At 49.2% G+C, this 21169-nt stretch overlaps 3 protein-coding genes across 6 annotated transcripts; 1 reads left to right on the forward strand and 2 right to left on the reverse strand.

Moving 5' to 3' along the window:
• Window positions 1–98: 98 nt before the first annotated feature.
• On the reverse strand, window positions 99–15333 carry LOC111065612 (probable ubiquitin carboxyl-terminal hydrolase FAF). Of its 4 annotated transcripts, none has more exons than XM_022353861.2 (18): window positions 14955–15333; window positions 13003–13876; window positions 12085–12233; window positions 10768–12002; window positions 8787–10688; window positions 7327–8704; window positions 6814–7234; window positions 6426–6741; window positions 6160–6313; window positions 5923–6073; window positions 5541–5849; window positions 5360–5471; window positions 5184–5293; window positions 4743–5094; window positions 4407–4678; window positions 3757–4348; window positions 3208–3678; window positions 99–1895 (listed from the first exon to the last, which is right to left on the reverse strand). In XM_022353861.2, exons 2-18 carry the CDS (start codon window positions 13407–13409, stop codon window positions 1653–1655), a joined length of 8574 nt encoding a protein of 2857 aa, XP_022209553.1. In that variant the 5' UTR covers window positions 13410–13876; window positions 14955–15333; the 3' UTR covers window positions 99–1652. The 4 variants fall into 4 exon arrangements, with proteins under 4 accessions (XP_022209553.1, XP_022209551.1, XP_022209552.1 ...); XM_022353859.2 differs by having other exon boundaries at window positions 3208–3684; XM_022353860.2 differs by having other exon boundaries at window positions 7327–8707.
• Window positions 15334–15477: 144 nt separating this feature from the next.
• Window positions 15478–17126, forward strand: LOC111065615 (JNK1/MAPK8-associated membrane protein). The gene is made up of 6 exons (XM_022353864.2): window positions 15478–15713; window positions 15780–15913; window positions 15986–16198; window positions 16268–16440; window positions 16503–16637; window positions 16706–17126. Exons 1-6 carry the CDS (start codon window positions 15612–15614, stop codon window positions 16855–16857), a joined length of 909 nt encoding a protein of 302 aa, XP_022209556.1. The 5' UTR covers window positions 15478–15611; the 3' UTR covers window positions 16858–17126.
• Window positions 17127–17325: 199 nt separating this feature from the next.
• Window positions 17326–20353, reverse strand: LOC111065614 (E3 ubiquitin-protein ligase HRD1). Its single transcript, XM_022353863.2, has 6 exons — window positions 19836–20353; window positions 19713–19769; window positions 19453–19641; window positions 18505–19399; window positions 18221–18438; window positions 17326–18154 (listed from the first exon to the last, which is right to left on the reverse strand). Exons 1-6 carry the CDS (start codon window positions 19959–19961, stop codon window positions 17633–17635), a joined length of 2007 nt encoding a protein of 668 aa, XP_022209555.2. The 5' UTR covers window positions 19962–20353; the 3' UTR covers window positions 17326–17632.
• Window positions 20354–21169: the final 816 nt, after the last annotated feature.

Raw genomic sequence — 21169 nt, forward strand, 5'->3', positions numbered from 1 at the left:
GAATCCAGCATCAATGCAACATGTGATGTGGGAGCGATGGCAGCAAGGACGTACGTGCCCCAATGGTGTTTTATCTAAAGAACCAAGAGTTTGGGGTTATGTATTTAAAAAAATTGTTTTATTTGTTTTGTCAATTTTGTTAAAGTTTAATGGTTTGGATGTATACGGTTTTATTCAGTTTTCTCGAACACACACATTTCTTAAATGTGCTTTTTAGCATGCATTTTGTTTATGAATACATAATTTAAAATAGAGTTCCGTACATAATTTTTCGATTTATGCTGGGTTGGGTAAACGAATACGAGTACGATAAACAAATACACGATGACGAGAACTGAGAAATGCGATGTGTGTCTGCTTACATTTCGCTTTTATTTTTTGCAACTTAAAACATAATAATTTAATAAATGTTTAACAAATTTCACTTAACTTAATACAAAACACTAATCAATTAAAAATATATATATATTATACTTAGTATAAACAGAATCAAGTTGTTTTTTGTTTTTGTTTTGTTTCTTTACGCTCGTTTCGCTTTAGTTTAGTCCATTTTGCTCTTGAGTTTATACTGATTTTTTGTTGTTTTTTTTTTCATTTTTGATTTATTTTACGAGTAGCATCCCATTTTACTTGAGTTACGCGATTGAAATATGATTATGGAAACAGAGTTCAGTGTTCAGTTTCAGTTTTCAGGCGAGAGTGAGAGTATGAGAGAGTACGATGGATGCAATTTGGTTTCTTGCCCTAATTCTTCTTACAATCAGCCGATTTCATGGTGTTTTATTTTGCTTTGTTTCCCCTAGACTGTATTGTAATTTAATTATTATTATTATTATATGTATTCATTATTATTGTTTTTGATTTTTCTTTTCTTTTGTTTTGGATTAGTATTAAGGTTTAAGGGTTGCCTCGGCTTCAATACGTAATACATCATTTTATATACTATATAAATACAATTATATGGTACTGTAAACGTGCAACTTAACGCATCTTAGTATTTATGAGTGTGTTGTGGGGTGTTTTGCTTGTTTATTTCTTTCTTTGTTTTTATGTATGTCTCGCGTGTGTTGTTTTGTGTGTGTGTTCAAGGTGTGTTTGTGTGTCTGTATCGTATCTGCAGTATCTGTAGTATCTATATCTGTTGTGTAGCTGTTGTGGTGAAAGGTAATTAATAAGTTCGATAACTAGTAAACACCTTCCTTCCGCGTTGATCTGCACTGCGCTTCGCTGCGTGTCTGGACTCTCGCATCGATCAGACGATTACGAGTAATATATGCACTGCTTCATCAGCCCTTAATCTGTTTTGTTCTGTTAATATCTACGCATTTCGCTCTATAATTGTGTGTTTGTGTGTGTGTGTGTGATCGTATATATATTAACCCCACTTAAGTCTCGTTTTCAACGGCGGGAGCTCCACACTAATATAACACACCCGCACCGTTTGAATTGTCAGGCTGCTTTTGGTTCACTTAACGCTACGGATGCTCCTCCTCCTAAGTTGATGCTCTCTTGCTACTCTGTTGTTATTACTGCGATTACATGTGTTTTATTGCAAAGAACTCTTCGGTTTTCTTGGTTTTCAATTCTTTCATTTCCTAACGTTTTTAAATCTCTGCTTTTCAAATATAGTTTTTCTCTAGCCCCGCTCCCGTTTATGACGCTGTGCCGCCGCTGCTGCTCGTGGGCGCTGTTATCGCTATTGTGGGCGTGCTGCTGCTACTGCTGTTGATTGTGGCTGCCGTATCCGCTGCTCCTGTGACGGCTGCAGCCTTGGGTTTTGTGACCTCTGTAGTTGGGAGTTCTGGGACTGCTGTTGTCTCAGGCGCCGACGACTCCTCTGCCGTTTCATAATTATTTTCCTCTGGCTTTCTTGTCCTTTCTTTCCTGCGATATTTCTGTGGAAATCAAAGAGGAATGAATGTATTAGCAATGGAGATTAACCAGAGGGTGGGGCATTCACTACTTTCTACTAGGGTGCTACGTCATCAGCGTGTCGGCGCATGTGTGCCAAGTAAGCAGTAATTATTGCACTTAACTTCACTCTAGAGTGTGTTAGCAAAACAGGTAATTGTATAACGGATACGGGATTAGTTTAGCATCAAAGATTATAGAACACATGGGACGCTGAATTCCGAATTTCTTGCTACTACTACGCTACAACATACTTTCATTCTAAAGTCTGGTACTGAACTAGCAAGTCGTTTAGTTTTTAAATCACATGCATCATGCATCATCTCTGTGTGGTCTATAATCTTTGATATATCATCTATATATTGGACCTATTTGAATGTAGTATCTGTGTGGTTTGTGACTTGTGGCGGTGTTGTGTTTGTGGGAGGTGATTTGAGGAAGCTTGCAGTGGCAGAACATAAAAGAAAAGCAAATGGTGGGGGCACGGAATGGGACACCATCCGCAGCAGAATATTAAACATAAAATGTGTGTGGGGGGTGGCTCGATTCGGGTGGGGGGTTTCGATTAAACACAAACTAACAAACGAATCTAAACTAACTTGGCGGCAAATTAAATTAAGCGGCTGGAGGAATTCTTGCTAATATCACCACGTAGTTGTTGTTGCTGTTGCTGCTGTTGTTGTTGTAGTTGTTGTTGTTGCAATAGTTGTTGTTGTTGTTTGGGTTGTAGCTGTAGTTGGAGTTGTGGTTGTTGATGTGGTTGATGTGACTGTAGTTTCAGTTTCTGTTGCGGATGTTGCTGCTGCTGCGGATGTTGTGGCACCTCCGCACTCGTCACCTGCTGATGATGATGATGATGTGGAAAAATCACTGGTGGCAGCTTTCCCCCCTTCGTGGCTGTGGTGCGATTGCGCAAGCCCTACAGTTACCGGACACGGATTTTTGTGTTTGTTTGAAGGGGCGAAAGGGAACAACCACAAATCAAACAATGAAACACCGCAAATGGGTGACAAAAATATATAGAGAAGAATTAGAAGACAGTTAGACCATGTGTGTGTGTGTGTGGATAAACATAGAGAAACAGAGAGAGAGAGAGAAAGGACGGGAAATAGTCAGAGAAGTAGCTGATGGGGAGAGTGTCGAGTGTATCCTTTGTGTCCTGTGTATGTTTTGGTGTTTCTGTTTCTGTTTATGGTGGGGCTGCTGTCTGGCAGGAGACAATCCATGGGAATGGGGGACGTGGGGGGACACACTACTTGGCTATCTCTAGCCATCCTCCCCGCCAGTTTCGCGTACCTTCTTCACTGATGATATCTCCATGTGATCCAGACTGTTGGTCAGCCCGTTTATGTTCGCTGTGGTATCCACTGTGGTCGTCTCCTGGGCACTGCTCTCCGTTTCGCTGTTCGCCCCGCTGCCAGTCGTCGTGCCGCCTCCAGTGGTGCCGCCAGTGGTTCCCCCAGTGTTGATGGTGGTGGCGGAGCTGATGACAGTGGGAGCCACTGTTCCAAAGGGACTGCTGCCGCCCGTCGATGTGTAGGCCCCAAAGAGCTGGCGTGACAGACGCGGAATGGGATTGGTCTCGATGCGAGTCGGCCACGTAGATGGGTCACTGTTGATTATGGCATTCGGCTTGTTCTCTGGCGTCGGATCAGTGGCGGTCGTACCGGACTCTGTCTGTACAGTCGTGGGCTGCTGCTGCTGCTGACCCGCCTCCTGCTTGTTCTCATCCAGATTAGAGTCCAAATCGGATTCGTTATTCTCGTCCTGATCCTGTCAAAGAGCGAACTCGTTAGAAAAATGTCAAGTTTAAGGCGACATATAATTTCATGGAGTAATCCTCACCGTCTTCTCGCCTACCTCCTCCGGGCATAGCTCGTAGGCCATGTTCCAGGTGCTCTTCGCCGACTGCGATCGCTCCAGCATGTAGCCATTGGTGTTGTCGTTGCTCTGTGCTGGCGGCGACCACGAGTACGAGTTGTACTGACACCCGATGCCCCGCTGCCGCTCCAGCTCGTCCTGCAGCCACTCCACTGCGATGCTCCAGTGCCGTGTGATGGTCGGATTTGTGTTCAGCATCTGCAGGGCAATCGGTGACTTGTGGAAGAGCTGCGTCAGGCATTTGATGATTTGATACGCGCGCTTCTGATAGTGCGTCTTCGCCCTCTGTATCGTGTCCAGCAGACCCTCCCGTTCCTCGGCCACGCCATTGAGGGCATTGTGGATGCGATGGTGCTGCCACGAGTCGTCGATCAGCAGGATGTTCAGCAGCAGATCCGTGTGGTGGCGCATATCGTGGCAGTAAGCGAAGCCACACTGCCACAGCAGTTCGGTGAGGACGGCCCGCGAGAAGTGCGGATTCTCCCAACTGCAGTACTGGAGCAGCTTCAGACCCTCATCGCCCACGTTTGTGTCCTCGATGACCTTCTTGATGTATCTGAAGAACAATGAGATTGAAATTTTGGATTCGTTATGGCAAAGATCTTCGACCTTACCCTGTTCTGTTGAAGAGAAGGTCCATGCACTCGCTGGACAGCGGCGTTAGCTCTTCGTGGGCCACAGTGGAGTCCTTGAAGGGATTGGGCAGTGGATTGGGCTGGGGACTGCCCGTCTGATTGGAGCTCTGGCACTTGTCGCTCACATCGCTGCAACGCACCAGATGCGACACCACTTGATGGAGTTTGCTGAACTCCGGATACTGGTACTTGATGGACGGACCAGGCCCATCGTCCAGTGCCACCAGCATGAACTGCAGCGGCACATTGAGCTGCATGTAACCAATGGAAAGCATTTAAGATCGATAATCGCTATAATCGCGAATTCGTGCGTACCTTCAGTAGCTGCTGCTTTTCGCGCGTACCCAGGCCCACGTACATGCTGAACAAACTGAAATAGTGGGGCAAGTGCTTGCCATAGTCGGCCGCCTCGGACTTTAGCAGGCGCAGCACACTGATGAGCACCTGTTCGCACAGATTGCTGCCCTCGTAGCCAATCAGTGGCTCATCGTTAATGGCGAAATGGCAGAAGAACACAACCAACTTGACAAACACGGCGCGCACCTCCGGCGATGGGGCCATCAGTATGTATTCCCCGAGACGCGACGGAGGCGAGAGCAGGGCATGATTGGCAAACCATTTGCGCACCAGCGCCGAGGAACGTATGTGATGTGAAAGCGTATCGTACCTGTCACCCGCGCAAAATCACAAAATGATGCATTCCAATAGATAAGTAAATCCCTTCAGCACAAGCCACAACTCCCTCAATTCACTCACCATTCAATGACGGGGCCACGTAGCGACTTCTTCGTGCGGAAACCGGTGTGGAACAGAAACTGCGATGCCAATTGGACGCCCAAGAGAGATAGCTCCTCAGCAGCGGGTGTCTAGATAGGAAAGAACAGAATTATTTAGAGGAAATGGAATCGATTTCGAATGCTTAGAAAACTCACAATCTTATCGCTCCTTGCCGAAGGTATATTACAGCTGACAAGCTTTTTGATAAAATTGAAAAACTCCACGGAGAAAATGCTACGTGAATGCAGAAACCGTATGTTTTGGTGTCTGCAAAAAAAGGATTAGATAAATGATTAGCACAATGAGGATTAGTATATAAAACTGTGAAACACTCACCTAACGCTCCTCTCGATGGGCTTAGGCAGTGGCAACACCATATTCCGGCTTTCGGTGAGCGACAATTGCTCGACGCTCGGCTCGAACGGCACCGGAGTCTGATCGCAGCGGGTGTAGAACAGCATGTAGGCATTCCACCAGCGCTTCTGACGTCGATATTGCATCCGCTTTAGATTGTTGTCATAGATCTCGCCCATGTAGTCGCCGCCAAAGCATTGAGCCTTCATTTCCTCATCCTCGTGCATTTTGCATTCAGTTACCTCGCCATCGTCAAACTTGTACCATTGGCATTTGCCATTCGCTGGGTTTCTATAAAAGAAGAGGAGCATAAAGAAGAATGATTCGAGGGCAGGCAGAATGGAGAATAGAGATTGTAACTCACTTGGAGAGTATGTAGCTGAAGTAATGGCCCCCGGATGCCTGGCCGCTGTGCACCACTATGCCCGTCAGTTCGTATTTTGTTGTTTCAACATTTGTTTGACAATTATCACCCACCTCCACCACTTCGCCCTCGAGCTTAGCTAGGCCAGAAACTGCATTCACAACGGAGAGAGAAAGATAGATAAATGGTTTAAGAGTACATAATCACTGTGGATGCTAAAGCATGCACTCAACTAACCTGTGTAGGGCTCCATATCCAGGATACGAGGAAATTCAAAATAATCATTAAACTTAATCGCACAGACGCGCTCGTAGTCGTATTCAAAGCGCTTCAATTGTATGGCTAACACGGGTGGCAGCTTCTTCACACATAGCCGCTTAACGGTAACTACCTGTAGTCACACACACACACACACGCAAAGAAAGAGAGAGAGAAGAATATGTAGTAAATGTGGCCACAGCACAGGGACAGGATAGGACTGCAGGACTATTCGTTTTCGTTACTTTTTTATCACATTTATCACAATGGTATGCATCGGCTCCCTCGAGCAGCTCCCCCTTGACGTACTGCTCCAGAGATTCGGTTAATGAGCTATGATTCCTAATATCGACACTAAATACACTAAATGGTTCCTCTTTGGAGTAGCGATGCGGACACTCTTGACATATCTTCTGATCGCTGAACGATCCACCCAGCGTGGCATTCATCAGCTGCGGCTGACCCAATGCCTTCAGGCCCTCGTCGAGGCTCTCGAACAGTGACATGAAGAACTCCACGGCATCCTGCTGTTCGCGCAGATTCACTGGCTCGCCTTGCAACCTACAAAACGACAGAAATTTAGTTTGTAGACATATGTATGTATGTACTCCTGGCATATTCTCTTATTCTCACTTGAAATGCGTCCAGAGACCGCGTGGCACATAGAACTGCAGTGCACTGTGGCCGAGATGGGCGAATATGGCCTGGACATGCTTCAGGATTACCACATGGTAATTCTTGCGCATGGACGTCGACTCATCCTCACCAGCGAGTGCGGCCGAGAACGAGACAATCGCCGCTGAGGGGCCCGAAAAGAGGGCCGCTCCCAGGCTAGCAGTTGTCATCTCCGAATCACCGCTGAAATCCTCGCCATCGTTGGTGGCCGCCCCATGGGCCTTGAGTATGCCCACACGCACAGCCGGCACCATATACAGCTGCTGCAGCACCGAGTTCATGTAGCAGGTGGCTCCAGCATTTTTCAGACCACAGAAACCTTTGCTGGGCCTGGCGCCCACCGGCGGCAAATAGTCCCATTCCCGCAGCGGATCAGTGTCTGCCACAACAAAACAACAAACAACAAAAAATTGTGAGTAAAGTAATGATGCAGGGGATCCATAGGAGGAGGAATTGGATCGATATACTCACCCGTGCAGACGAAATCAATGAGTGTATTGGTGAGTAGCTTCATATTAGGAACACAGAGCTGGCACAGGGCTATGAGGAGATCGCATGCGGCGGCTATTGTGTGCGGACTACGGCAGACGGGCGGTGGTACGGTGTCCTGCCTGAGGGTGCCGTGTCGCCGTAAATGCAGATACTCACGCGATGCCGTAAACAGAAAGTCATCGATCAGCTCGTGTATCAGTTCGTTGAGCTGGGCCTTCGAATCGGGCACCAGGAAGAACATCAGCTCCTTGGCCAGACACAGATGTCCCTCGAGCAGCTCCTCGTGCACCTGCGTGTCCCCCGTGGCCTTAACATTTTCGCGTATCTTCTGCAGCCACTTAATCTCGTCCCCCAGCAGATCCTCGCCAATCTGCAGGGGCCAGTTGTAGATGCAGCCGTAGGACAAAGTGCGACACAGCACGGAAAAGAACTCGGAGCAGGTGGCCTCGTACTGGGGCACCAGCGTCTTCAGGGCGCTCACCAGCAGATTCACCATATAGATAAACGGACGTCGGTCGCCGGCACAGTAGGTGGAGGCGAGGAATAGCTGCTCGGAGGCCACCTGTCGCACGTGCCGCAGGGGATTCTTCAGTACAATGGAGGTAATGAATTTCGCCCAATTCGCATCGCCACTGAGCGCCTCATTGGCGCTCGGATTGAGAATGAACGAGATAGTGAGCACTTCGAGGGCCTCCTTGCACATGCTAAAGTCCTGGCTGTCCGGCACGATCACCTCATCCTCAAAGTCGCAGCCGTTGCTGTTGCTGCTGCTGCCTAGAGCCTGCAGATTTCCGCATGAGGAGGCCCAGGCCAGCTGTACCACCGCCTTAATGGTGGAGATGTCCGGACAGGACCACTGCAGCGTGGAACTGAAGAGCGCCCTACACCGTTCGCCCTCCTGGCTGGCGGAGAGCATCTCCCGGGCCAGCATCACCGCCAGCTTGGCCGAAATGGCCCGCAGCGTGCCCTGCGAACTGTTCGGTGTGGTCGAAAAGTTCTGCTTGAGTATGTCCACCTGTGATCGGGCACCATTATCATAGTCGCAGATCATCGGCTCATCGCCCACGCGCGACAACACGCTCCCGACAATGTAGAGGAACAGTTTGGCCAGCCGCAGCACGCACTGGAAGGACGCACGCTTCGTGTGCATATCGGCGCTGGGCAGAAAGTTATTCTTGGTCAGCAGCTCCAGCACAAAGTGGGCGCATCCCGAGTGCATCCAGGCGGATTGTACCTGCAGCGCCGACTCTCCCAGCGGCTCCAGGGCGGGTATCAGCAGGCCATGCAGCACACTGAGATTGTACAGCACCTGGGCGGGCGTGGGATGCAGGAACATCTGTTCGGGCATACAGCTCTCCTGCTGGAAAAAGGAGTGGGAATTCAGAATAGAGTCCGTAGAGTAGGAGAATTGGAGTAGAGATCCATCTGTGAGCACTTACCCCACCATCAGTCTCGCCTGCCCTCTCTTCATCTGCCGCGTCCACATCCTTAGCGACTGGCGCCTTCTCTGGGGCACACTTGGGCACCCGACACATCAGTTGAAGCTGCCTCATGGTCTGCCTGTCGCAGGGTAGTAGATGCAGCAACACCTTGGCACTGTCCCGCAGGCGACCGTGCTCCAGTTCACTGCCCAGCTGGTAGAGCTTCAGAAAGAACTCCGTGTACTGATAGTTTTGCGAGATAATCACCCCCGGGAGGGTGCTCTCGGACTCCACGCGCTGCATGTCGGGGCAGGGCCGTGGGGGGGAGCCGGTGCTCGAGTCGCTGGAGGAGTCCGGGCTGCTGGCGAGCAGCCCAGTGCCAACGGGCGTGAGTTTGGCGGTGAGGATCATCTTGTCGCGTATATTGTACTGGTAGAGGGGATTGATCTCGTCGGAGACTTCGATCATCTCCCCGTTGGTGTAGAACAGATCCACCTTGATGTTGGTGGTGGAGGGGCCCTTGATGCGCTTCAGTAGATTCCGCTTGAAGGCCGCTACCGTCTCGTTGCTGTGCGTCACAATCTCGAGGTCGTCGATCTGTCGCCCGGGATTCTGGAACCGGATGTACAGGCTGGTGTTCTTGCCACGCGTCACACGACTGAGGGGCAGGTGGATGCGATCCCCGCTGAACGAGCGATCGCACTCCTTGATATACTCCTGCAGCACCTTGATGATCCGGCACATTTTCTCGGCCTCGATGAACCGCATCTTTGTGTCCTTCGAGTCGTTCGAATTGTCCGCCTGGTTGTTGGGATCGTTCTCCTCCGCCTCCTGCAGCTGCGTGTTGCCCAGGATCAGAATGTTGCCATAGTGGGTGCGCAGCCGGGAGCAGCACTCGCCGATGAACATCTCATGGAACTCGGAAATGTTCTCCAACAGTCGGGGACCCAGTGCGGTGGAGACTTCCTTCAGGAGATCGATGGCTTTGCTGGCAATCTCCTCCCCGCCGGTGGTTATCACGCGCCACAGATAGTCCTTGCCAATGAGATCCTCGTTGTCCAGTATGTAGCCCCGATGGATGGCCTTCAGCTTGTCCTCCTTCGAGTTGACGGCCTTGAAGAACCGCTCAAAGCACTTAATGCCGCTCTCGGTGAGCAGATGCGGATCCAGCTGCAGGATGTTGTTCTCGAAGAAGTCTTTGTTGATGCCCGGATCCAGATCCGGCTCCTCGCCCATCAGTTTACCGAACCAGCGGAAACACTCCTCGCGATCCGAAGCAAACACCGCGTTCACCGCCAGACAGTGCCAGATCTGTTTCGCCTGATCGGCGCACAGCCAGAGCTGCCCGTCCTTCAGCAGGAACTTGAGGAACTCGAGGCGCTCGGAGATTTGCGCCTGATGCGGAAACCGATTGTCAATCAATATCGCGGTGGGCTCCAGGCCAGGCGTCTCGGCCGTCAGCTGGCGCACCTTCTCCATGTAGGCGGTGAGGCTGTTGGTGACCAGAATGACCAACGAGTAGTCATTCTGCAGCCGCTCGATCACCTGCTGCCGATTGGTGGACGTCTGTGTGCGCGGCGCATGGTTTGGCGTCGTATCGTACAGGCAGCAGATATCTCGGATCAGGCGGAGGGCGGGAAGCACCCACGAATCGCCAGCCTTTAGCTCGCCCACACACTTGTCCAGCCAAATGGTTTTCTGGGCATCGCGTTCCTGCGAGCAGCTGTAGTCGAGGATCTTGACATGCGCCCCCAAGGCCTGGTCGAGCACCTCCGGCGGCACCTCCTGGCTGTGGGCCAGCGTCCAGAACAGCTTCAGCACCTTCTGGGCCATCACACCGTTCTTATCGTCTTCGGCCAAGCGACGAATAAGCTCCAGCAGACGCTCTCGCTGCCGCTTGTTGGCCGTCGTCATGCTGGCCTGCAATTAAAAACAAACAAAAACACAACAAAAATTTGAAAATCCGAATCCCAATGGATAAATTTCGCTTGAGACTCACCTGAAACGCCTCGAAGAGATGATCCAGCTGCTCGGGCGTGAAATCCCAGGCCAGTTTGGCCAACAGATCGTGCACATTCTTAACGATGGCCTCGTGCTTGCCCGCCTGGGCACGCCACACGGCATCCAGATCGTCCAGCGTTAGGGCCTGCTCTTTGATCAGGAAGCGTATGATTTTCTCTAGCTTTTCCACATACTGCGGCTGATGGAGCGAGTCTTTGAGTACAATGCCAAGGACATCGGACGCCTTGATCCACTGGGCCATGCGCTCCGCCGTCAGCCAGTCCATCTCGTCCTCGGGCAGCGAGTGTGGCAGTGGTTGAGAGCGATGCGAGTAGTAGGCCACCGAGGACAGAACTTTATTGATCTCGTTCAGAGCATTCATTTTACCATTGAAACTGGAGACCTGCAGCAGGCGTAGAATCATCTTCAGGCGGAACATCTCCAGATCGCGTATCAGCTCCTCCTGGCCAGACAGTCGACTGGCCAGGAAACGAGCGGACTTAACAATCCCATTGATGTAGTCGTTGCGCCCCTCAGGCTTAACCTCGCGCTTCAGTTCCTCGTCGGTGAAGCTGTCCAGCAGATCGAGGACCACATTCCAAGTGGGCATAAAGTACTTGGCAATAGTGGCGGGTGTCAGGAGCTCGTGGCACTGGCCAAACGGCCGCAGAAGGCTGTGTATCAAGGCCAGAGTTAAACGATTGTCCTGCCCGCCATCCTCGCCGCCGCCGCCACCCTCGCTGGACGAGGAGCTGCAGCCACTCTTGATGGTGGGCACCTTGTTTTGGTTACGCTTTAGCAGCTCCAGGCCCTTGTTGAATCGCTCGAGCAGATTGTCGAAGCCACCCAGCTGTCCGAAGCGATTAATGAGATCCACTAGCCACCCGCGTGCACTCCTCGGCTCTTGCGGCGGCCTCGCGTACATCTTGTTGCTGTCCAGCTGTCCCCAGATGCAGTCGGGCGTCGCAAAGCATTCCGGCTGGCGGGCCGCATTGAAGGCATTGAACTTGTTCTCCGGATCGAACACAATGGCCAGCAGATCGAGCAGGTAGGGATTGTCACGCTGCATGTGTATGGCAATGAGATGCAACAGCTTGCCGCAGGACACCAGGATGCAATGATGGATGTTGTACTTCCACGAGTTGACAGCCTCATCGGTTAGGATCTTGGCAAACGAAGTGCTCAGCCCATTCCGATAGAACTCCACACACGGCTCGCAGTCATGATCCACACCTGGGGAAATGAATCGATCGAAAATCGATATCAATATATTGCCAATTAAATCCTCCGGCCACGGGATATGTGTGTGACTTACCGGCCAGGGTCAGCTCAATGGCCGCATTTAGGAGCACCTCCAGCTCCTGCTCGGGCAGAACGGGCACCACCCATCGGGGATTGGATATCTTTTGGGTAAGCGATCGCAGTTTGGTTGTGGGAAACGATGATATCAGCTTCTCTGGTGGCCTGGAGACGAGAAAACCAACAAAACAAATTATGTACGACGCTTTTGGCTTCATTTAATCAACAAAAAACAGCTGATAAGATTGAATATCTCCCTCTCTCACTCTCAAAAGGAACGAACGATTGGACAAGTTTAAAAATAGTTTGCTGACTATCGTATGGGAAAAGTAGAGGGAGGAGACCTTTCCTTTGCACAAACATAATTACATATTATTGTTCGTTGCTTCGCCCTTTGTTTATGATTCGAGATAACACTTTATGGATGTGTTCGCTGACACCGACACGAGTGCTGGCTGTGAGCACGAACGGAAACATTTGTTTGGCATAAGAAGCTGTTTGTTTAGATCGGATGACGGACAACGGAAAACGGACAAGCATACAGGTGTGTGCAGTATTACATTCCGTCTATTAGCATTTACCTATTAATTCGCTCGAGAGAGAGCATATTTTAATGAATTTATTATTCACAGAGTTTTTGTGGTGTGAGCCCAACCCTAGACAAATAGCGAATGCACACGGGGATGGGAATGCTGCGCAAAAGTAAACAGAGAACGAGGCCTGAAGTTAGGCAATGGATGGGCAGGGGGGAATGCGAAACGCAAATACGCGAAATACTAAAAGTACTTTTGCTGCTGCTGCTGTCTGCTTCTACTTCTACTTCTGCCCTAATTAAGTGCAATAAACTACGCACTAAACCTCTCCTCGTTCGTTCCTTCCTTTTTCCGCTAATTGGGAGCAATCACGCAAAGCTCCTCCGGACACGCCCACTTACACTATTGTGACAATGCTTTCCACACTGCTGACCGACGACGATCCGACCACATTGTCAGCGTCTGCACTTGTGCTGGACGGCGTTTGCTCCTGATTGTTGCCTCCTCCGACGCCGCCGCCGCCGCTGCTGATGCTGTCTATGCCACCTCCGGCAGAGCTACCACCTCCGGCACTGCTTCCCGCACTGCTCGGCATGCTCGATGTCGTGACTGTGACAGTGCCTGAGCCAGTGACAGTTCCGGTTCCCGTGCCTGCTCCTACTGTTGTCCCCATTCCCGACATGGTACCCTGAGCTGGACTCGTAGTGGTGGTTGCTGTTGTAGTTGTGGTGCTGGTAGTGGTGGTGTTGGTGGTGCTGCTGCTGCTGGTCGGCTGTCCAGTGGTTTGCCTGCGCGTATCGAACGTCATTATGGTTGTTCTTGTTGCGTTGTGGCTGCCTTAGCAGCGCCGTCGTTGTCGTCGTCGTGGGTAGGGCGTGGAACGGGGTTGAGCGGGGGGAAAACTGGGGAGAGCTCTAGTCCTAGTGGTGATTGTAATCCTACTGCAGTCTGCACTGGGCGGCTATTTGGCTTTTGGTTGTCTATGGCAGTCCTGGGTTCTATTTCCGTTTCCGTTTCTGTGTTGCCTGTTGTCTGATTAGCAATTTGAGGCACTGTTGGTCGAGACAATTTGTGGGCGACCCCGGGATCGGTCACGGCTGCGAGCTGCGCTGCGGGCGGATGGGCTCGTCTTCTTTTCTTATTGTCCTGCTCCAATAAGAGCTATTGCCCCGTGCGCGCTCGTGTTCGTGTGGTTTGCACTGCTTTTCGCGGCGCGTTGCGTTTAGTTTACATATTCCTTCACGGCAGCGGTCACAATTTGCAAAAATCTATAAACTGCAACGAAGTACAAAAAAGAAGAAAGAAGCAAATAAATACAGGCGCACGAGGGAGACCGAAAAAGCACACACGAACACGCACACACACATGCAATCAACACTCGCGCACGCACCAGCGTGTATCTGTATCTGTATATGTGCACATGATTGTGTGAGTGCAGTGGGTACGAGAGCCTTTTGGGTTGGAATATGAAAAATCAATATTATTTAAAAGACGGGAGCGTGGAGCAAGCGCCAAATAATGCTCCAAAAGCACACAAATAATGCTCTCCCTCTCTATAGCTAGCTCGCTCGCTTAGTCGGTGTCGGTCGCTCACCGCTCGCTCACTCACACACACACCACGCACCGCCGAATCAGCCGCTGCGGAAATGTGTTTGGGTGTGTGAGTGAATTTAATTTAATGTTGTTTTTGTTTTACGCTGCTCTCTTCCTCTCACTCTCTGTCTCTCTCCCTCTCTGGTTCTTATTTATTTATTGTTTTTTTGTGTGTTTTTAGGCAAACAAAGAACATTTTTTCTCCCGAAAATTACATCACGTCGCTGTCCTATTCCACACTCCCTACCCGCACACACCACCACCCACCCCCCCTACCCTAACACTACTCTCACCCGGCTACATCTACATCCTTATGAGGAATGTCGGTCGGTGGGTGGGGGGTGGTTGGTGAAAATAACTACGCACAAAGATTTTGCAAGTTTACGTGCCCCTCGGCCGCACCATTTGTTGGTTCTAGGCTAGGCTCGCTCTGCGCGACAACTGTGCAAAGATACAAAATAATATTAATATGTTCTGCTGCCCATCGGACCGACGACGACTATGGGGGCTGCTGCTGGTCTGCTGGTGGTAGAACGTTGCTGGGGCGGAGACACCACCATGCATGTAATCCCAATAAATAAATCATTATTTCACTTTTGGAGTCCAGCACATTGTCCGGAGATCACATCACTCAATTTTCATTGTTTTTCATTCGTTTTCCCGTTTTTCATATTCACAATATATACACACACACACCACACAGGCCACATATATTTATTTGCGAATCGAGCGAGCGAGTCAGAAGAGTCACACAACTCACCCATTTTTTCCTATTCACTTTGCGTCCCAATTGTTACTACTCTTGCACAATTTGGGTGTGTATATCTTACAGTTAAATTTGGGTCTTAGAATTTCATAGTTGCACACTCGAAATGTTTAGAAACTACTTTTTGCGAATTTTTTTCTGGCCCCTCTAAGCTTACAAATCAGCCGGCCAATAGACAAAATGGCGTCTGCTTTGGTGTTGCTTTATTCGAGAGTACTTGCCAGTGCTCTGGATGTGTTTGGCGTTGGTTGAAGGGCGCTGATCCTCCCACAACTAGTTTAGTTGCATTGCAAGTGCAATATTTCGTTAGATTACTATATTTTATTTATTTTCTTTGCTAGAGTTGTGCAGTTCAGGTCTGAACTAGTTTGAACTGAACTAGTTCAATAAGTGCTTTTCAGAAGTGTTGGCAACCGCGAAGTAAGTTCACTTCTTTCAAGTGTTGTATTCCGTAAATATGACATCTACATATTACACGATATCTACATATATTCTGTGCTGTTATATTACAGTATATTTTATTGATATTCTCCCGGTCACACTGAATCCACTCATACCAACGCCAAACATACACACGAATGCACACACAGAGGACACACATAGGCAAGAGGCTTTGTTTATTTTTTGTGCGAACCTGGTGGTTCTGTAAAAATGTACGACGCTTTGGAACGTTGCCCGGGGGCCTACTGTGGACGATCGCTGCTTGATAATGACACTTGGAGCCTCTGCGGGGTTTGTCCCCGAGGATCACGGGTATATTCGCAATCTTGTAGCCCTGTACTCCTTGCAGTTACTTTATGTTTTGCGGCCGCTTTATAGGTGAACGAGAGCTATGCCTGTTCGCCATGTCGCGACGAATTGAGCACATATTCGTGGCTATATCTGGGCTTTATGACGATGCTGCCGCTCATGATGCATTGCTTCTTCATTGACATGGATGCCAAGGACCGCAAGTGAGCACACACCCCTACGGATAGGAGTGGGAAATGGGCCCTTGTAGCAGCTATAATCCATGGCAATTTCAGGTTTTCCCGGAAGCAGCTAATCCTAACTGCCAGCGCGTTTGTGGAAATAGCCCTTTCTGCCATTTTGGCCACGCTTTTCATATCACCGGTATGGGAGTTCCGTCTGTATGCGTGCGAGGTAAGGAAGCTATCAGATTGGTATACGTGGCTCTACAACCCTACTCCCAACTATGAGGCCCGCGTCTACTGCACCCAAGAGGCTGTCTATCCGCTGTATGTACACACGCTCTAAAAGCTATGTACTCGCGTATATACTATATATGTTTCCGTTTTATCGTGCAGGCAAACTATTGTGCTGGTCTTTTACTTTATGTGTCTGGTGAACATGTTTCTCATACGCCCCGCAGTCTGCAAACTGTTGGATGTGCGTGGCAAAAGCAAGGCGCCCATTTACTCGGCCCTCTACTTCCTGCCGTTGCTCACCTTCGTCCATGCCCTGGGCTGTGGCTTGATTTGTGAGTGTATATGGACTAGTTTAACCGAGCGAACAACCAGACTAAATATTATTGTTTTACAGACTACTCGTTTCCGTATCTGAGCGTGGCCATTTCGATGGTGGCCAATGCCATACACTATTCCCTTAAGCTGGATCAAACCCTGAAGGCACTCGTCTGCTCCTCAGTGTGGGAACTGAAGAATGTGGTCATCATATGTAAGCCAATCGTAGCGATACACTCGAACTAAAACTATTTAAATATTCCATATAATTTGTACTTGCAGCTGTTCATTGGCTTTTGTTGGCCTATGGAATATCCTCGCTCAACTATCACTATGCCTTCCTGTGTCTTGTGCCATTTCCAACGATGTTCTACATACTGACCGTGCGGTTCACCGATCCTGGCGAGTTCCGGGAGCTGGAGTCGAGAATTTGATGCGGCAATGTGCAAATGCAGATCTTTCATACCCGCGGAGCCAGACGGTCGACTGTTGTTATCTATGTGTAGTGTGTCGTGCCAGTGTCGTGCGTGTGCGTGTCATTTAATTTATTTTTTTCACTTAGTTTGTACCTAAATAATAGTAGTAGTTTTCTATATATATATAGTAGATATATATTTATCGGTAATCGTAACGCCCATCCTCAATTCACGTTTCGTTTTTAATTATATTTCACATTAATTATACACATATAGTAATATTAAATACAAATCATCAGTTTTCCCATCTCTAAAATAGTTTTTACACAATATATAGTATTGCTACATATTGAATTTTGGACGCTGCACAGCGCTACAATAAGATCTCAATCCATCCATCCTTCTCGTTCCACATGTGCCTGCGTGGGGATACGGGTAGAGGGGTAGGGTGTGTGTGTTTGGAGGGGGGTGTGGGCATCATAGTCGTCGTAGTCATTATATTTATATTTCCAAATCGCAAGCCATACAAAATAACAGAGTCGAAACAAGAGGTTCCAAGGAAGAAGAGCACACAGAAAAGGGGGCAGAGCGTACGAAATAACAAAATCGATATATGTATATCCCATCCGATTGAATATATAAAATATGTTTCGTTTTGGTGGATGGCATTGGGGGCAGACTGGAGGTGCTGTGATCTGATCTGCATGTTTTCGCTGCTGCTGCTGCTGTTGCCTGCCGCTTGCTGCCGTTGCTGCTGCTGTTCGTTTTGAGTTCAGTTCCCCTGGGAATCTCTCTAATCAGTTGTCGTCTTTTCGCTGCCGTTTGCCGATTTGTTAGTTTCCTGCAAGAACTTCAAGCGCCGCTCTCGCAACTCATTCAATTTGGAGGAGTTCTCATCGACCTCTGCCTCGGCATTGCCCAGGCTGAGGGTCTTTGTGGCCGTGGAGGGTACATCATCCTCGTCAGCGCCCAGATCCTCAATAGTCACTCTCTCTGCCCCATTGCCAGCTGCGACTACGGCCACTCCGGATCCCAGTCCAGCAGCAGTCTTTAGCTGGCGAGCGTCTTCCTGCTGGTTCCTAGCTGCCGCCGAGGTACTGGGCATGTCATACACTGACGACGATGCAGACTCAGGTGCATCTGCAGCTGAAGCAGCTGTACCAGCAGGACTTTCCGTTGCATCACCTGTCGCTGGAGGTGCAGTTGGGGTGGATGTTGAGGGCCCCGCAGCTAGCTGCAAGCGTGCCGTCAATGCCTGGTACTGGTTCATCATGATCCCCACCGAGTCCAGCATTAGATGTATGTTTCCTAGCAACTAAATAGCAACAAGAGTGCGTTAATCCCAATGGAACATAAAGGAAAACATTCAGGGAGAACTTACCTTGAGACGCTGCTCGATATGCTTGCGCTGGTCTCCCTCCATGGCGCGCAGCTCATCGTCGCTGAGTCTGGATAGGTCCTGGGGCATGGGCGGCGGTGGCAGGGGTGGTGGAGTGAAGTAGGCAAAGTGCGGCGGCATCATAAATGGCGATAGCATGGGCATGGGTGGAATCGGCGGTCGAGGTATGCCAAGGTTGGGCAATCCATTCGGCAAGCGATCTAAGGGAAACGTTTTTTGTAGCGAATCTAACGAGACGGGAGGGCGAGCGAAACTCAAAAACTCACTGGCTTCGGCGAAGAGTTCCGAGAAACTGGCAGGCCCATTGCCGCCACCTGGCCGCCTGGCTCGTCCCAGATTCCCATCGAGGTCCAGGCCAGCGGCCGCAGCTGCAGCGACAGCAGCTGCAACAGCATTGGGATCTTCGGTTCCTGCCGGCTGTGCGCCGCCAGCTCCTGCGGCAGCATTAGCCCCAGCTGCACCACCAGCAGCAGCAGCAGCTGCAGCAGCATCGTCAGCTGCTCGGGGCATGGCCACAGAGTTGACGGCCGGTGTGCGCAAAATGTTGAGACGACATGTGGGACAGGTCTGCTGGCGCTGGAACCACGAGCGCAGGCAGGTGGTGTGGAAGATGTGGCCACAGGGCAGCTTCTTGGAGTGATTGACCATATCCTCGCGACAGATGATGCAAATGTTGTCGGACAGGCGCAGCTCCTCGGGCGTTGCATCCGGATACAGGGTGTTCATGTTGCGTATGGCCCGGCGGGACATGATCACATCGTTGAGAGCCTTGCGGAAATTGCGTATGGTAAAGAACATTGGCCGAAACACGAACATCGGCAGGGCATAGATCTTGGCCATGATAACCACGAACAGCAGATAGAGCACAACTTTGATCAGGCCAATCACCAGTTCCGTGTACAGTAGGAACACTGCCTTGTTTTCCCAGGGCGTGTCCGTGCGCATCTCCGCCGCATGCAGCACATATTTAATGGCCGTGCTGGCGATGACCGTCAGCAGGATTGCATACTCGAAGCCAAAGACCAGCTGCACTGTAGGTCCTCGCACCAACGTTGAATTGTAGGCGTGTATCAGCAGCACATAGTCGAGGATACCAAGCATGGTCAACAGGCTGCCGACGCGTATGTGAAACAGCCAGCCGAGTACTGGGGAGCGTTCCATCTGAAAGAGAAACGAAATTAGAGGACTATCATCTATCTAGAGTTTTAGCTTACATAGTCCACGCGCTCCTCGGCCAGCCAATGGAATGATTTGAGAAACAGTAGCACCGTAAAGAGGGCCACAAAACGCGGATTGAAGTCATCTCGGAACACGGTGAATGCCAAACAGGTCTCGGTGAGTGCATACCAGAAACGCTCCAGCAAATGCTCAAACTCGGCCGCACGCAACGTTCCCAGGAAAATCTGCAAATTAAATTCTTGAATTTTAGTATCACTGATAGTTGTTCACGCCCCCATTACAGCACCGCACCCACCTTGCGCAGCAGTTTACCAAACATAAAAACAATCACAAAGAACTGGATGTAAATCACCTGAAATGAATGAAGAGGCTTTTAAGAATCGGTGCACTGGCAGCTATGGGACAGGGCTCTACTCACTGCCATGGATGCATTGGATTTGGTGATGTAGACGACAGCGGGATAGAACTGCTGCTTCTGGAAATATGCATTGCCAATTACGGCGCTGGTCAGCGCCATGCAGACCGATGATATTAGCAGCTGCATGTTCTTGCTGTTGGTCGCAAAGGCAGCCAGCTGGCTGATTGTTTCGAGGAAGATATTAATTTTGGCTGCCGTTCAATATTGCTGTTCGGTGTTGTTTTTGTGTTATTTCCCTATTCTATATATATGGAGCAGCTTTGCTCTGCTCTTGCGATGGGCTGGCTGACTGTGTTTCAGGCTGGTCACAGAAACCCGACTCGACTCGGTCACAGGCACGGCACTATTGAAAAGTTCGCCGTCTCTCTATTTGACGCTGGAATTTAGTTAGGTTTGTTAGCCGAACGAACTGGGCTGCTTTGCCATCTAATTTTTTTTATTCTGGAATTGTGAGTGGTTGTGCCTTAGTAGTGTATTTTTATTTTTATTTTTACAACCGATAATTACACGTAGTACGTACAAGAGCACTATCGATAGTATCGATGTTTTGCTGCTATCCGCTACTATCGACGGTTTTGCGACTATCATGATAGTATCGAGCTACAGACGTTGCGCTTTTGATATGTTTGGATTGGCGGCTCTAAAATACAAAGACAAATTTGTAAACAAATCGACAGGTGGCATCTAATTTTTACAATGGACAAGTTCCTAAAAGGTTTCAATGGTTTTTTAACAATTATTTGAGCCCGATACTATTACGATAGTATCGATGGTTTTTTTTAAACATTCAAAACTGTCGATGGCTCAACTATCAATCGTTTGACAGCTCTAGTTTCCGAAGGACAGACAGACCCACAAGATTATCAACCCACAGAAATATACCGTCCATTATCAAAATAGACCGTAAATATACTGACGGACACGACAAGACGTTGTTGATATTCCTCGATTTTGATATGTATAATATTACTAGCTAGTTGGCCCTCTCAGCCTTAAACAAATAACTTTATCCAATTCCAATCAGTGTTGTCAAACTGTCAAATGGAAAAACCATCGATTGCGATACCGATCCTATCGACTGTAGGAGCTGGAGACTATCGATATACGTAGGTTTAATATCAGCTAGGGAAATCCCTATTTTGTAAACAATCCAATAAAAATGAGTCTTTTAAATCAACAAATCTTGTAAAAAATTGATTCATGAATTGGATAAAATTATATCTTTAGGGCTGAAAGGCCTAGCTAGCTAGTAATATTAAACCGAATATCAAAATCGATTAATATCAACTCACTTTGTCGTGTCCGTCAGTATATTTCGGTATATTTATGAGGGT

This window comes from Drosophila obscura, unplaced genomic scaffold (genome assembly GCF_018151105.1).
Source record: "Drosophila obscura isolate BZ-5 IFL unplaced genomic scaffold, ASM1815110v1 contig_192, whole genome shotgun sequence".
Lineage (NCBI taxonomy): Eukaryota > Metazoa > Arthropoda > Insecta > Diptera > Drosophilidae > Drosophila > Drosophila obscura.

Coding starts and splice junctions, on each gene's coding strand:
- LOC111065615 (XM_022353864.2), top strand. CDS start 15,612: ATGTACGACGCTTTGGAACGTTGCCCGGGGGCCTACTGTGGACGATCG. Junction 15,714..15,779: donor TTTGTCCCCGAGGATCACGG/GTATATTCGCAA, acceptor GCCGCTTTATAG/GTGAACGAGAGCTATGCCTG. Junction 16,199..16,267: donor CAAGAGGCTGTCTATCCGCT/GTATGTACACAC, acceptor TTTATCGTGCAG/GCAAACTATTGTGCTGGTCT.
- LOC111065612 (XM_022353858.2), bottom strand. CDS start 13,409: ATGACGTTCGATACGCGCAGGCAAACCACTGGACAGCCGACCAGCAGC. Junction 6,074..6,159: donor GGATATGGAGCCCTACACAG/GTTAGTTGAGTG, acceptor TTGTGAATGCAG/TTTCTGGCCTAGCTAAGCTC. Junction 5,472..5,540: donor CCCATCGAGAGGAGCGTTAG/GTGAGTGTTTCA, acceptor CTTTTTTTGCAG/ACACCAAAACATACGGTTTC.
- LOC111065614 (XM_022353863.2), bottom strand. CDS start 19,961: ATGCAGCTGCTAATATCATCGGTCTGCATGGCGCTGACCAGCGCCGTA. Junction 19,642..19,712: donor TTGGTAAACTGCTGCGCAAG/GTGGGTGCGGTG, acceptor TTTAATTTGCAG/ATTTTCCTGGGAACGTTGCG. Junction 18,155..18,220: donor ATATCGAGCAGCGTCTCAAG/GTAAGTTCTCCC, acceptor GTTGCTATTTAG/TTGCTAGGAAACATACATCT.